This window comes from Dromiciops gliroides, chromosome 3 (assembly GCF_019393635.1).
Source record: "Dromiciops gliroides isolate mDroGli1 chromosome 3, mDroGli1.pri, whole genome shotgun sequence".
Taxonomy (NCBI): Eukaryota; Metazoa; Chordata; class Mammalia; order Microbiotheria; family Microbiotheriidae; genus Dromiciops; species Dromiciops gliroides.
In genome coordinates this window covers 341645704-341663098 of record NC_057863.1, presented here as the reverse complement: position 1 = coordinate 341663098, position 17395 = coordinate 341645704, and the positions used below count along the sequence as shown (strand labels likewise).

At 35.7% G+C, this 17395-nt stretch overlaps 1 protein-coding gene and 1 pseudogene across 2 annotated transcripts in view; one reads left to right on the top strand and one right to left on the bottom strand.

Moving 5' to 3' along the window:
* Positions 1-17395, top strand: part of RYK (receptor like tyrosine kinase) — a 109131-nt gene that overhangs the window by 11921 nt on the left and 79815 nt on the right. For both annotated transcript variants that reach the window (XM_043997755.1, XM_043997754.1), the window contains exon 2: positions 8322-8443. In XM_043997755.1, coding sequence (XP_043853690.1) covers positions 8322-8443 — 122 coding nt within the window. The remainder of the gene's footprint in view (positions 1-8321; positions 8444-17395) is intronic.
* Positions 13047-13454, bottom strand: LOC122750887 (annotated as a pseudogene).

Below are 17395 nucleotides of genomic sequence, written 5' to 3'. Positions count from 1 at the left end.
GAAAGATGATGAGTTCAGTTTTAGACATTTGAGTTTAAGATATCTAAGGGACATCCAGTTGGAGATATCCAAAAGGCAGGAGATGCATCCTTTCCACTGTGGAATGCCTATTTCATAAACAACGAACACACTTTAATCTTGAATCTTTTTCTTTCTAACATTTCTGTCTTTTTGGCTTTCACTAATACCAGGCTTCCTACTGATGACACACCCTCCTTGGTTTTCCTTTCCACTCTGGCTACACTTTCACCGATTCCCCCTGACTCACTGATCTGAGTGGGGGAGTTGGAATATTCTTTGCTCCCCTTTGCCACTTCCAGGTTTCCTTTCCTCCTATAAGATTAACTCAATCCATATATACTACCTAATTAAAATTTTGGTAACTGTTACCTCCCATCCTCTAGAACATTTTCTAATGAGGTCAGTGTCTGGCTCACATTCTTTACTCAGCTCCTGCCGTAGGAAGCTTCAGCATAGAAATTGAGACTCCCTCAAACACTAACCTCACAGTTCCTCAGCTTACTCATTTCACATGACCTACTCCTCTCTTTCACCTCACTGGAACACAGAAATGGTCATATCCTTGTCTTGTCATCTCCCACAGATACAGCTTCCTCCTCCTCCTCCACTACCACCACCAGCACCACCACGAACATTTAGATTGTGCCTACTATGTGCCAGGCATTTTGCAATACTATATCTCATTTGTTCTTTACAACAACTCTGGAAGGTAGATGCTATCATCATCTCCATTTTACACAGGAGGAAGCTGAGGCAAACAAAGGTTAAGTGACTCACACATAATACATGTCTAGTAAGTATCTGAGGCTAGATTTGAACTTCTGGCTTCCTGCCTCCAGGCCCAACACTCTATCCATGTTTGTGAACTCAGAAATTCTGTTATCTGATCATAGTCTATTGTTAGTCCTTTATTTCTTTAAGGAGCTTTTTGTAATTGAATCTCTTTGATTGGTGTTGGTACTCTTTACTCCTGTAGATCTTAACCCTTGTATGCCTTAGTTAGACCTCTTTCCTCCACTTCAAAGCAAATATCTTAATCTAATGGTCAACCTCTTTAAACATAGTTACTATATGGTTTTTGGTTTGTCAAACTTTCAACAATTCCTTGGCCTTTCCAAGTTGGGAGAATCTTCCTGAGTTTGTACTCAGCTGGTAGAAACTAGGGCTTTAGTGTTGAGAATACTGGACAAATTATTAATGCCTTAGCTTTCGTAGAAGTCAATGTACATATGTCTAAATCTGTAAATCTTAGTTACTGAAGATAATATGAAACTTAATAGTTTCATATTGAGATAGTTTTCATTAATCAGAAATATTTTTAAAGATATGAAATGTCCAGGGAATCAAAATTCAAAGCAATATTTTACCTTCTTTTATCTACTCATTATCTATTCCTCCTTCTTTTAAGTGCTTAAAAAAAACCCCAAACCATAAATAAGTCTGAATAAAATTTTCCTCACAAGGAGATAATGATAAGTCAAACCAAATGCTAAACATTTTTCCATTTTTTTCTTTATAAATTCTGCCAGAATTGAATGAGTTTGTATATAATCATCTTGTCTCTTGTCTAGTATTTGACTCATGTTTAAATGAACCAAATAACCACTTCCTTTTTTGTTTTTTTTGGACAAATTTCAAGCATCAAATAATGGTACATGCCAAAAGCATTCCACTAATTTGCTTGGTTTTGGACACAACTGCTTAAGGCTATATAAAACTTGTAAGATATCTTGAGCAGAGTCATTCCTAATAGATATTTAAACAACTATTTACTGATATATTTTGTTTTTAAATCACCTACACTTTCCCTCTTCCCCTTGTATTACTTCCCCTTTTCCAAAGAGCCATTCCTTATAACAAATAATTTTGTAATGCCAGTCAACACAGTGAAAAAATCTGATGTTATATACAGTGTTCCATACCCGTGGACTCTTGCTTCTGTAGAGAGGAGTAGGAAGAGGTATTTACTCATATATCTCCTATGGGGCCAAACTTGTTCTTTATAATTTCTCAGCATTGTTTGGGTTGGTTTTTTTTTTTTATTTTTCTAAATTTTTTTTGGTGAGGCAATTGGGGTTAAGTGACTTGCCCAGGGTCACACAGCTAATAAGTATCAAGTGTCTGAGGCTGGATTTGAACTCAGATCCTCCTGACTCCAGGGCCAGTGCTCTATCCACTGCGCCATCTAGCTGCCCCTTGGATTGGTTTTTGATGATTTTTCTTTCCATTTACATTTTTGTATTTATTGTGCTTGTTGTTTTTCCTTTTTCTATTTACTTCACTTTGTATTAGTTCATACTTGTCTCTCAGTGCTTCTCTGTATTTACAATATTTGTTGTTTCTTATAGCACAGTAATATCCCATATATTTATGGAGCAATTTGTTTATCCATTCCCCAGTGTATGGGCATCTATTTTGTTTTCAATTCTTTTGATAACATATAAAATGTTGCTACATATACTGCATATATAGAGACTTTCTTTTTGTCAGTGGCTTCCTTGGATTATATGCCTGTAAGTACAATCTCTGGGTCAAAGGGTACATATATTTTAGTCATTTTATTTGCATTATTCTAAATTGCTTCTGGAGATGACTGGACCAATCCATAACTCCACTAATAGTGCATTAGTGTGCCTGTCTTTCTACAACACTTCCAACAATTTAAATAGAATTTATGAAGAAAGTTTAGTAATTGAAATAGTAATGCTTTGCCATTCATATAACATGCATGTGCATATTTATATATATGGGTGTGTGTAATTATTTTTAGGGCTAAAGCAATGATCTATCTTAATATATTTGATATTATACATAACATAATAAAGATCGTACATCATGTATTATACACACACCCACATACACACGAAAGTACATGTGCTTTTTTTAGTGGTATTTCTCAATGTTTGGTTTCAGAGTTGGAAGGCACCAATCGGCTCATCTAGCCCATCCCTCATATTGAATAATAATGATAATTATACATGATATTCCCTTTAATGTTTTCAAAGCACTTTATACCTTTCATTTAAGCCTTGAACTTGGAGATATGGATGGCAGGGTTATAAATATATGGAAAAGTGGGGCAGCTAGGTGGCGCAGTGGATAGAGCACCGGCCCTGGAGTCAGGAATACCTGAGTTCAAATCCGGCCTCAGACACTTAACACTTACTAGCTGTGTGACCCTGGGCAAGTCACTTAACCCCAGTTGCCTCACTAAAAAAAAAAAAAATATATATATATATATATGGAAAAGTGACATCCTCTTTTACAAAGGGAAATTTGGGAATGTTTCTTCAGGTGTCCACATATTATAACCTGGCCTTTTCTCCCTCAGAATGATTTCCCCAAACTATGCAATTATAAAGTTTTATGAAGTGCTGTTTGCAGGTTCAGATCATTATAAGTGCTATACACTATGGACGGTAAACACTACTTTAAAATATTTCTGCCTATAGAGACATAATTCTCATGAGAGAAAGAATTGACTCTCCTCTCCTTGTGTGATGACTTTTGATCTACAAGTTGGCAAATGTGATTTGGTCTGATTATATCTCAGAGGACTTGAAGTAGTCTCTTACGGCCTGTTTGTGTTGTATTAATAAAGATTGGGAATACATTCTTGTTTGTTCAAAAGATTCAGGATATAGAGTAGGGAAGGGATTATATTCTGTTCATCATTGTAATCTACCATGATGCTTTATACATAATAGATACTAAGTAAATGTTTGAATGAATCAATTATCAAAAGAAGTTGAATAGATATGGAGGTTGGAAGGAAATTGTAACCAAATACCTCTTTGCCATAAGACCTAGGGAGAGATTTTCCTAAAAACAAGCATATAAACTATACTTCTTTTTAATCTTTTTTTCCACCTCCCCCCCACCTTTTTTTTTTTTTTTTGCAGGCAATGGGGGTTAAGTGACTTGCCCAGGGTCACACAGCTAGTAAGTGTCAAGTGTCTGAGGCCGGATTTGAACTCGGGTACTCCTGAATCCAGGGCCGGTGCTTTAACCACTGCGCCATCTAGCTGCTCCTCCACCTACCCCCCTTTTAAAGGTTTTTTTTTTTTTTTTGGTGAGGCTATTGGGGTTAAGTGACTTGCCTAGGGTCACACAGCTAGTAAGTGTTAAGTGTCTGAGGCCAGATTTGAACTCAGGTCCTCCTGACTCCATGGCCAGTGCTCTATCCACTGCACACCTAGCTGCCCCTAAACTATATTTTTAAAATTAGTTAAACATAATTTTATGAGATAACCAAGTTATATGCAATAGATTTTTAGTGTTCCTATACTTTAAAAATGACAGCTCTAAAATAACATTATAGATATTTTTCATTTCCCCCAGATTTTCTTGTTTCTCTAATCCATTTTGTTGAAAAATATTTCCCTATAGTGTTTTTTTGTTTTTTGTTTTTTTGTGGGGCAATGGGGGTTAAGTGACTTGCCCAGGGTCACACAGCCAGTAAGTGTCAAGTGTCTGAGGCCGGATTTGAACTCAGGTACTCCTGAATCCAGGGCCGGTGCTTTATCCACTGTACCACCTAGCTGTCCCCTATAATATTCTTTACATAAGGAAAAAGTATTTTTCAGTAGTGAATGGGGATGAGCAAACAATAGTTTCTAGAATTACCTCCTTTTTCTTCCCCTCCATTAGAGTAGTTGCTATGAGAAAGTTGAAAGAACTAAAAGACGTAAACCAGGCGTCTGAAGCTTTGAAATGTATGTATATAGACTTTAGGAGTGATAGAGGTCCTGGTTCTCACTCTACCTTTCCTCCTTGCATGAGGATTCTTGAAACCGAAGACTTTAAGAATTTCTTTATTCAGGCTTTTGACCTGGGCTACTCTTTTGGGACCTGTACATCCCACTCTTCCTCTCTCTTTTTTTTTTTTTTCCCTAAGTCAGCTGGACAGCATCAGAAACATTTTTCCCACTCTTCTCTAATTATCAGGAAGCTGAGGATCAGGTAAAAATATAGAAGGAGGAATTTATTAAATAGAACCAAAACTGTAGTATTGCTTAGAATTTATTCTCATTTCTAATGATGTGGAATGTTTTTGATTATAACAATACCCTTTAACAAAGTTATTTAATTTAATATATTTAACTTGTATGTTTTTGGGGTTTTTTGTGAGGCAATTGAGGTTAAGTGACTTGCCTAGGGTCACAGAGCTAGTAAGTGTTAATTGTCTGAGGTCTGATTTGAACTCGGGTCCTCCTGACTCTAGGGCCGGTGCTCTACCCAGTGCGCCACCTAACTGCCCCCAACTTGAATGTTTTATAGTAAAAGTTGGTTTACTAAGTACTTCCAATTTTATAATACTATGGGTAATTTTATATACTCTAAGCTAGCTAACAAAAGCTAGGGAAATTATGGTTGTTAATGAAAATACAGAATGTCTATTGTCTTGGTAGTTTCAGTCTTTGTGGAAATTCCCTATAATATACAATACAATGTAAATGTGTTTGAGTATAGGATGTATACATTGTGTGATTGTCGAGCTTCTTTCTGTGTTGGACTGTTATTTTGAAAAGTAGAAGATAACATTTAGGTCAAACCACTAATTATTTTATTTTATTTTTTGTGGGGCAGTGAGGGTTAAGTGACTTGTCCAGGGTCACATAGCTAGTAAGTGTCAGGTGTCTGAGACCGGATTTGAACTCAGGTCCCCCTGAATCCTGGACCCGTGCTTTATCCACTGAGCTACCTAGCTGTCCCCAAATTACTAATTATTGAAACATTTAAAAAAATTTTGAACTTATAAAATAAAAAAGAACATTATAAATATTGAATACTGAAAGAGTATATGAAACCATAAATTTGCATTTCATATTGCTTTTTTAAAAGAATACAATAAATCCCACACTTTACTTTCCAAACTTTCACCCTTCTTTTAAATCTATCAATCTTTGTTTCAAATGCATTTTTTGTAAACAGTATATTGTTGGATTCTGCTTTCCAATCCACTCTCTCTCTTCCACTTTATAGGTGTGTGTATGAATATATACACACACACACACACACACACACACACACATAGTGCTTTATAAACTTTAAAGTGCTATATAAATGCTATTATTATATTTATCTCATTCATCTTCACAATTATGACATTTAATTGTATATTTCCCTGTATACTCTTTTCTTATACTTTTTTCATTTCTTTCTTCCCCACCTCCTCTTTATCAGATTCTTACCTTTTATCTTCTTCGTTTTCCTTATGAGTAACTCCTTTTACCCTTTCTTATTCCCTCCCTTTTCCTTTTTCTTTCTCTATTTAGTTGAATAGTTATCCACCTGTTGCTTGCCGTGTGAGTGTGTGTGTGTGTGTGTGTGTGTGTGTGTGTATAGAAGTGTATTTTACTTGGATAATTCATTTGAAAGTATAATTCAGGTGATGCTCACCACCCCAACCCTTTACTTGTGTGTATAGATTTCTGCTTCTGTACCACAGTTATGAGCTACCTGACCCTTGCCCCTTAATTCTTTAATATATTCTTTGTACCCACCCCCAATCCTTTTTTTGGGGGGGGGTGAGGCATTTGGGGTTAAGTGACTTGCCCAGGGTCACACAGCTATAAGTGTTAAGTGTCTGAGGCTGGATTTGAACTCAGGTCCTCCTGAATCCAGGGCCAGTTCTCCATCCACTGTGCCACCTAGCTGCCCCAATCCTTTCTTTTAAGAGCATCAGACTATAACAAAACTACTTCTATGCGTTCTTTCTTACTTGATTACCTATAGGACCTCTGAAAATTTTAGCATTCTCAAGGGATACTTTTGTATCATCTATCCCTTTTCACATTAATTCATTCTACTGTTGGTTGCAGAGCAGAATCCTTTTCAAGGCTTTTACTTCAAACAAAGTATCTATTTTGTGACAGAAACAGTGCCAAAGTGGCAATTCTTTTTTTAACTTCTAAAGTATCTGTTTTGTGACAAAAGCTATGCCAAAGTAGCAATTTTTAAGTTTGTATTTGGAAGCAGCATGACAGTCTTTTTTTCACTTCATTTTCACCTTTTTATGGCTTTATCTACCCCCTTTTCTCACCCTTACCCCCTCCCCCCAATTTTGTTTTTCTTTTATCCTCTAAATTGAAACTTGATAGAGTGAAGCAGTTTGAACAAATGCATAAGAGAGGCGGTTATGTTCTTCCAGACACCTTTTATTAAGCTAAGTTAGAGATGGGATTTAAGATGATGATGATGATGATGATGATGATGATGATGATGATGATGATGATTACCACCACCATCAGCATCAGTGAAAGCTGGCTTGAAAATGGAAAATAGGTGGTCTTCCCAAATTTGTAGAATCTAATGGATAGCTTACAGTCTGAAAGAGAAAGTTTATTTGACTAGACAGTGGCTTGTATGAACTAGGTATCTAATATTTGCCAATGTGAATAGGCTAAAAAGGTAAAATAGTCCTAGAATTGTAGGTTCTCAAATGCCAGGCTAAGGAATTTTGACTTTATTTTGTAGGTTGTAGGGAACTATTGAAGGGTTTTGGGCAGAGAAGTGACATAAATAGAGGGCTACATAAATAAGGTTGATCTGTTGGTGGTGAATAGAAATAACTCATGTTTATACAAATGTTGGGTATGGGATCCTGCCACTATGCTAGTTGTTGGGTATGGGCAGGGACTCAGATGTATACCTCCCCCATACCCCTGAGATAAGAACTTGATACTGAAGAAAGCCATTGGCAGCTCCAGGGTTAAAAAGATAGAATTTATTTAAAGGAGACTTACTTATAGGGGGTCAGTGTCCAGGCTGGCTAGGGGATGTTATCTGAATTCCTGTCTAGCTCCTCCCCAACCTTCCCTTATATTTATACATGTAGGTTATTTAAGCATACTTGGCAGAAAACCTTCTTTGTCTGTGTAGGCATGAATCAGTGGTATAGGGGCACGTGCGCAGGAAGTTGATTGATCAAAAGGTTGCATGATTTCCCTGTGCTTGGCTAGCTCATACTGTATGCACCTTAAGTGCAGCACAAAAGTCTCTTCCTAATTTGGATATTCTCTTCTGCATGTCTTGGATTCCACACTCCACCTATACTTCCTTGGGAAATTATTGATAAAAAAGTCTCTAAGACTATCAAGGATGGGCTAAGGATGTGGTTGTGTATGTAAAAGATGCACATGCACACATACCACCTCTTACGTAACAGGGTGGATGGGAGGTCAGATTTGGGAGACCCAGTCATGCAGCTAAAGCCATGGTATCCTACAAGAAATAACTCATGTTTATTATTAACCAACTTTTTAAGGTTTATAAATTTCTTATTCTTGTTTTTCTAGGTATTGATGCAGAACTTTATTATGTGAGAAATGATCTTATTAATCACTACGCACTATCCTTTAACTTGCTAGTACCCAGTGACACCAATTACCTTCACTTCACATGGTATGCTAAGTCCAAGGTAAGAACGTAATTAACACTATATGTAATTACAGAGGGATAAATATGAATGAAAATTTACTTTTAGGAGATGAAATCTGTTCTGAATCAAGAACAGTTCTTAGAACATTCAGAAAAATGGTTTTGCTTGTTTTTCCAATTTATAAATGGCTGCTACAGAAGGATACAACTATGACCAAGTTGCTATTTTAGATCTTAAGTCTAATCTTTTAGTTTCTACAAATTAACTAATTTAAGTTATTAGAATGCCATATAGCCTTTTGTGCTAAACTTTGATGATTATCTAGCTTAAAGAGGGAAAAGCTGATTCAGTAGTTGTCATATTCTTCATGATATAGCTACTTGGTTGAAGAACTTAGAGACATAGTGTTTAAAAGATTTGTTCAATTAACACACATTTATTGAGTACCTCCTCTGTTCCAAACATTAACGAAGGGATACAGGTACAAAAAATTAAGCAATGCATTGTCTCAACTTACATTTTGGTGGAGGAATTGAGTACATATATATGAAGAATAAATATAACCAATCATTAGTCAGTAAACATTAAGCCAGGTATTGTGCTAATCACTGGGGAATATAAAGAAAGGTTAAAGAAAGTTGTTGCTCTCAAGGAACTCACAGTCTAATGGGGGTGTGGGAAGCAAACAAACAATGGTACAAACAGGATATATTCAGGACAAATTAGAGATATAAGGCACTAGAATTTAAGAAGATTTAGGAAAGGCTTTCTGTAGAAGGTGGGGTTTTAATTATGACTCAAAGGAAGCTAGCACTCTGAGATGAAAAGGGAGAATATTTCAGGAATGGGGGACAGCCAATGAAAATGCCAATTCAAGAGATGGAGTGTCTTTTATGAGGGACAGCAAGGAGGCCATTGTCACAGAATTGAAAGCTATATTGGGTTGGAGGAGGGAAGGAGGAGAGGATATACAGGTTAGCCAGTGCAAAAATCACCCTAATGAGAATATTGTTTATGAGGCTAGTTTGGCTGAGTCAAAATGAATGAGAGAGGGAATAGCATCTATTGAGACTAGAAACATAGGTTAGGTCCAAGTTATGAAGGATTTTAAACATGTTTCAACGTATTTCAGAGAACATATGCCCCTGTCATTAGTAGTTCATTTATTGTTCTGTTTTGGTAATTATGGGAAAATAGCGTTGAGTTTTGAGGGCAAAAATGATCTTTCTTTTTCTTTTTTGGTGCAGGGCAATGAAGTTAAGTAACTTGCCCAGGGTCACACAGTTAGTAAGTGTCAAGTGTCGGAGGCTGGATTTGAACTCAGGCCCTCCTGAATCCAGGGCCCGTGCATTATCCACTGTGCCATGTAGCTACCCCCAGGCAAAAATAATTTTGCACATATATTGTTACTAGGGTTTAAATAATGCATGTAGCCGCTCCAGGTGGGAATGAGTATTCCAGTGTATAAATCACCGATAGTTGAAACACACTTGTTTGTGGGACTTTGGCTTATGCTTTGTGGCTTATTGAATCAATCTTGAAATTTTTCTTACAGATTTTTAGAGATGAGTTCTCATTCTACAGTTAACTTTACTAGTAGGTAATTTAAGTACTTTTCTATTGCTCTTGTTCAGAGAAGGTAGCTCAAAGTGAAGGGAATAGAGCATTTAGTGATATAGCACAACAGCAATCCATGTTAAGAGTAAATGTATTTCCTGGAGAAGCAGGACATTGTGAAGACATATTTCAGGGTAGGGTGTATAAGTACAGTTGGAAAGAAGGCCCTTTTGTCCCCTAAGGGTACTTTAAATACTTCTGATTGGCATAAACTAGTTTGCTACATACTAGCAGAAATTACTTTCAATTGTCTGGACATGAAATTTCTATGGTTTGGGGGGGATGGCTAAGAGGGTAAACTCAAAACCAAAAGCTTTTGAATAAAATCAGTTTTTATTGGTTTTTTTTTTTTTTGGTCTGTAAGACTTTAAATAAATAATTAGATATGTTTAACTTCAGTGCTATTTGTTGTGTATATAGCTTCTATGTATGTATTCTATGAACTCTGGATACTTTGAATTGTCAAACTTACACAAAATACTGGGGGCTAAGTGAAATTGAGACCTTTGTATTCTTTTAACTATTTTGAGTATCTATATAGCTAACATGAATGAGATTGCATTTAAGACATTTGACCCAAACAGTTCTGTCTGGACTTAAAAACAGTATGCTGCCATTATCTAGAGAATGTATATCCTTCCTTACTCTTTCTCCTTTTGTTATCCCATTCCCTTCTTTTTTTTCTCCCTCTCTTTATAGCCTGCAATTTAGCTGTGCTATTTTTATTTATATATATGTGTATATATATGTAAATGTGTGTGCATGTAAATGAGCATTGCCTAGACTTTTTATTGATTCTCAAGACCAAAAAAGTTGCTGACTTATAGTAGATTTTCTTCTTTGTTTTCTGTAATGGGAGAAATAGATGAGGGACCAAGACCTGTTCTTAAGTTAGGCTAGTGTTTTAAATTATTGTTCTCTTAGGTTAAATAGTAGCCTTTTTTGTTTGTTTATATGTATATTTCTTTTTACATTTTCCAATTATACATAAAGACAATTTTAACATTAGCTTTAAAAAATTTTGAGTTACAAATTCTCTCCTTCCTTTTGTCCCCTCCCCCATCAATTGAGAAGACAGTTTAATAAAGGTTATATATGTATGGTCATACAAAATACATTTCTTTATTAGTCATGTTGTGTAAGAAAACACAAACCGAAAAAAGCCCCAAGAAAAATAAAGTTTAAAAAGTATGCTTCGATCTGCATTCAGACTCCATCAGTTCTTTCTCTAGAGGTGCATAGCATTTTTCTTCATAAATTCTTTGGGATTGCTGAAAATAGCTATGTCATTTACAGTTGATCACTGTGCAGTACTTCTATTACTATGTGCAGTGTTCTCCTGGTTCTGCTCATTTCACTTTATGTCAATTCGTGTAAGTCTTTTCAGGTTTTTATGAAAACATCCTGATCATCATTTCCTATAGCACAATAATATGTTATCACAATTATGTACCAAAACTTGTTCAGCCATTCCTCAACTGATGGGAATCCCCTCAATTTCCATTTTTTGCCACCATGGGAAGAGCTACTAGAAATATTTTTCCTTTCCTTTTCTTTTTCCTTCCTTCCTTCCTTCCTTCCTTCCTTCCTTCCTTCCTTCCTTCCTTCCTTCCTTCCTTCCTTCCTTCCTTCCTTCCTTCCTTCCTTCCTTCCTTCCTTCCTTCCTTCCTTCACTGGTTGCATCAGTTCACAACTCCAACAGTGCTTTAAGTGTCCCAATTTTCCCACATCCCCTCCAAAATTTGCCATTTTCCCTTTTCATCACATTAGCCAATCTTATAGGTGTGGGATGGTACCTCAGAGTTGTTTTAATTTCATTTCTCTAATCAATAGTGATGTAGGGCATTTTTGTATGCATATGGGTGGTTTTGATTCCTTTGTCTAAAAACTGCCTCTTCATATCCTTTGACCATTTATCAATTGGGAATGGATATTATTTTTCTAAATTTGGCTCAATTCTCTCTATATTTGAGAAATGAGGACTTTACACAGAGAAACTTGCTGTAAACATTTTTTTACAGTTGTGATTACTGTATATTTTCTCCCATCCTATTTTCCCCCTCTTTTGTCTGCCCCTCCCCCCTTTCACCCTGTTCCTCATCAAAACTGTTTTGCTTCTGACCATCATTTCCCTCAATCTGACTTCCCTTCTGTCAGGATCCTCCTTTTATTCCCTTCCCCTCCTACTTCTCTGGAGGGCAGAATAGATTTCTATACCCAACTCAGTGTGTATATTATTTCCTCTTTGAACTAGTTCCTATATAAGGTTCAAGCATTATTCTCCACCCCCCATCTTTCCCTCCACTGTATAAGCTCTTTCGTGCCTCTTTTATGTGAAATAATGTACCCCATTCTACCTCTCCCTTTTCCCTTCTCCCAGTGCATCCCTCTTTTTCACCCCATAATTTAACTTTTTAGATATTTTCCCACCATAGTCAACTCAAACCCTGTTCTCTTATGTAAACTCCCTCTTACTATCCTAATAATGATAAAGTTCTTAGGAGTTATAAACACCATCTTCCCATGTAGGGATACAAACAGTTTAACCTTATTGAAACGCTTATGATTTCTCTTTCTTGTCTACTGTTTTATGCTTCTCTTGAGTATTTTGTTTGAAAATCAAACATTTTCTTTTAAGTTCTGGTCTTTTCATCAGGAGTGATTGAAAGTTCTCTATTTCTAAATGTCTACTTCCTTTGAAGGATTATACTCAGTTTTGTTTGGTAGGTGATTCTTGGTTGTAATCTTAGCTCCTTTGCCATCTAAAACATCATATTCCAAACTCTGATTCTTTAATGAAGAAGCTGCTAAATCTTTTGTTATCATGACTGTGGTTCCATGATATTTGAATTGTTACTTTCTGGATGCTTGCAATATTTTCTCCTTGATCTGGGAGCTCTGTAAATTTGGCTCTGATATTCCTGGGAGTTTTCATTTTGGGATCTCTTTATGGGGGTTATTGGTGAATTCTTTTTTTGTTGGGGAGGGGTTCCCAAGTTTAATGGAAAGAAGGCAAAAGTAAATATTAAACAGCTCCTCTTAGTGTTTTGAAGTTCATCCCAACCATGGGCTGGGTAACTTGCAGGTTGGACAAATTGCCAAAGTCCAGGAGTTTCAACATTTCTTTGGTATCAGGGTCCACTTCAGTGATCTCCTGATCCAAAGCAGAGACCTCAGGGACATAGTTATCCCTCCTTTCTCTTTCTTCTTCCTGCAGTTTGATGGAGATACCTCTCACAGGGCCGCTCTGGATGCGCTTCATCAGATGAGTAACAAATCCCATGATCTTGTTGTGGAGCTACTTGCTAGGGATGATGGTGATCTCCTTGAACATGTGCTTATTGGTGTGGAAGTTGTTGCCCAGGAGAGTGTAGTACTTTTTGATGATAACCTGGGCCACCTTCTTCACAGTCTTGGTCCGAACACGACCCATGTTGGCTGCTGGGGGTGAAGGAACTGGTGAATTCTTTCAATTTCTGTTTTACCCTCTGTTTCTTTTTTCTGGATGTTGAAAACATTTTCCATCATGAGTCCTTTGGAGTTGTCTTGGATCATTGTATTGCTGAGGAGAGTTAAATCTACCACAGTTTATCATTGAAAAGTGTTTCTGTTACTGTGTACAATGTTCTCCTGGTTCTGCTCACTTCACTCAGTATAGTCCACTTAAGTCTTTCCAGGTTTTTCTGGAATCTGCTTGATCATCATTTCTTGTAGCACAATAGTATTCCATTACATTCATATACCACAACTTGTTCAGCAATTCCCCAAGTGATGGGCATTCCCTCAATTTCCAATTCTTTGCCACCACAAAGAGAGCTGCTAGAACTATTTTTGTATGTGAGTCCTTTTCCCTTTTATGATCTCTTTGTGCTACAGACCTAGTAGTGGTATTACTCGGTCAAAGGGTATGCATAGTCCCATAGCCCTTTGGGTATAGTTCCAAATTGCTCTCCAGAATGGCTAGATCAGTTCACAATTCCACCAACAATGTGTTAGTGTTCCAATTTTTCCACAGCTTCTCCAACATTTTTTATTTTCCATTTTTTGTCATATTAGCCAATCTGCTAGGTGTGAGGTGTTACATCAGAGTTGTTTTAATTTGCATTTCTCTAACCAATAGTGATTTAGAGTATTTTTTCATATGGTAGTGATCCTCTCTATCATAAATTCTTCTTTATTCATAGATCTGACAGGTAAGATTTTCCATGCTTCCCTAATTTGCTTATGATATCCTGCTTTATGTCCAAATCGTATACCCATTTTGATTTTAACTTGGTATATGGTTTGAAATGTAGGTCTATGCCTAGCTTGTTTCTACCATACACCTCACTGGTTTTTCTAACAATTTTTGTCAAATGATAAGTTCTTGCCCCTAAAGTTTGGATCTTTGGGTTTATCAAACACTAGATTACGATGATCATTTGCTACTATGTACTGTGAAACTAATCTCTTTTCACTGATCTACTGCTCTATTTCTTATCCACATTATTTAAGTGATTACTGCTTTGTATTATAGTTTGAAATCTGGTACTACCAGCCTGCCTTCCTTCACATTTTTTCATTTGATTGATTGATTTTTTTCCAATGATTTCCTTGATATTCTTGACTTTTTGTTCTTCTGGATGAATTTTATTGTTTTTTTTTCCTAGCCTTATAAAGCAATTCTTTAGTAGTTTGGAATGGCAATAAATAGATAAATAAATTTTGGCAAAATTGTCATTTTTATTATATTGTTTTAACCTATCCATGAACAATGAATATTTCTCCAGTTGTTAAGATTTGTTTTTATTTGCATGAAAAAAATTTTGTAATTGACCTCATATAGTTGCTGAATTTGTCTTGGCAGGTAGATTCCCAAATATTTTATAATGTCTAAAGTTATTTAAATGGATTTCTCTTGCTGTTGGGTTTTGTTGTTAATAGAAATCCTGATGATTTATGTGGTTTTTTTTTTTTAATATCCTGTAACTTTCTTAAAGATGTTAATTGTTTCAGCTAGTTTTTTAGTTGATTCTCTAGGGTTCTTTAGTGTAGCATTATATTATCTGGAAAGAGCAATTGTTTTGTTTCCTCATCGCTTATTTTTATTCCTTCAGTTTATTTTTCTTGTTTTATTGCTATAGTTAGTCTTTCTATTACATTGAATAAAAGTGGTGATAATGGACATTTGTTTCATCACTGATCTACAATGCTTCTAATTTGTTTCACCACTGATCTATGATGCTATCTAATAAGATAATGCTTATACTTGGTTTTAGATAAGTACTACTTATTTTAAGAAAGGATCCATTTATTCCTATCTTTCTATTTTTTATTTATTTATTTATTCATTCATTCATTCATTCATTCATTTATTTTTAGTGAGGCAATTGGGTTTAAGTGACTTGCCCAGGGTCACACAGCTAGTAAGTGTTAAATCTCTGAGGCTGGATTTGAACCCAGGTACTCCTGACTCCAGGGCTGGTGCTCTATCCACTGCGCCACCTTTCTATTATTTTTAATAGGAATGGGTGTTATATTTTGTCAGAAGCCTTTTCTGTATCTATTGATATAATCATAAAGGTTTTTTTGCTTTTGTTATTCATATGATCATTTATAATTTTCATAATATTGAACCAGCCCAGCATTCCTGGTATAAATCCTACCTGGCCATAATGTATGATATATTGCTGTAATCTTCCTAGCATTTTATTTAAAATTTTTGCATCATTATTTATTAGGGAAATAGGCCTGTAGTTTTCTTTCTCTGTTTTTGCTTTCCTTGGCTTAGGTATCAAAACCATATTTGTGTCATAAAAGGAATTTGGTAGGATTCCTTTACCTTCAAATAGTTTGTATAGTATTGAGATTAATTGTTCCCTAAATGTTTGGTAGAATTCACTTGTAAATCCAGGTGGTCCTGGAGATTTTTTCATAGGAAGCTCAGTTATGAATTGTTGAATTTCTTTTTCTAAGATAAGGTGTTTTTTCCCTTAATAGTATTTTTTCCAGTTACATGTAAGGATAGTTTTCAACATTTGTTTTTGTAAGATTTTGAGTTCCAGATTTTTCTCTCTCTTTCCCTTCCTTCTTCCCTCCCCAAGACAGCAAGTAATTTGATGTGATCACATTAAACATATTTCCACATGTCATGTTGTGAAAGAAGAATCAACAAAAGGGAAAAACCTCAAGAAAGGAAAAAAAAAGAAAAAGTAAAAATAATATCGTTCAATCTGCATTTAGATTCCACAGTTCTTTTCTGGATATGGAGAGCATTTCCCATCAGGAGTCCTTTGGAAATGTCTTAGATCATTGTATTGCTGAGAAAAGCAAAGTCTGTTATAGCTGATCATCACACAATGTTGCTATTATTGTGTACAATGTTCTCTTGGTTCTGTTCTCGTCACTCATCATCAGTACATTTAAGTCTTTTCAGGTTTTTCTGAAATCTGCCTGGTCATCATTTCTTGTAGCACAATAGTATTCCATTGCATTCATATATCACAACTTCTTCAACCACGCCCCAGTTGATGGGCATCACTTCAATTTCCAATTCTTTGCCACCACAAAGAGAGCTGCTAGAAATATTTTTGTACATATGGGTCCTTTTTCTTTGTTTATGATCTCTTTGGGATACAGAACTAATAGTGGTATTACTGGGTCAAAGGGTATGCACAGTTTTATAGCCCTTTGGGCATAGTTACAAAATGCTCTCCAGAATGGTTGGATCAGTTCACAACTCCACCAATAATGCATTAGTGTTCCAATTTTTCCATATTTCTAACAGTTATTATTTTCCTTTTTGTCATATTAGCCAATCTGATAGGTGTGAGGTGGTACCTCAGAGTTGTTTTAATTTGTATTTCTTTCATCAATAACAATTTAGAACATTTTTTCATATGGTGATAGCTTTTGATTTCTTCATATGTAAATTGTTCATATTCTTTGACCGTTTCTCAATTGGGGAATGATTTGTATTCTTATAAATTTGATTCAGTTCTGTATATATTTTAGAAATGAGAACTGTATCAGAAACACTGCCTGTAAAAATTGTTTCCCAGATTTCTGCTTCCCTTCTAATCTTGACTGCATTGCCTCTGTACAAAACCTTTTAAATTTAAAGTAATTAAAGTGATCCATTTTGCATTTTATAATATTCTCAATCTCTTGTTTGGTCATAAATTCTTCTCTCCACAGATCTGAGAGATAAACTATACCTTCCTCTCCTAATTTGTCTTTAGTATCACCCTTTATGTCTAAATCATGTACCTATTTTGACCTTATTTTGGTATATGGTGTTGATATTGATATATATAGATCTTGATCTATACCTAGTTTCTGCCATATTCTTCTCCAATTTTCCCAGCAGTTTTTGTCAAATGGTGAGTTCTTATC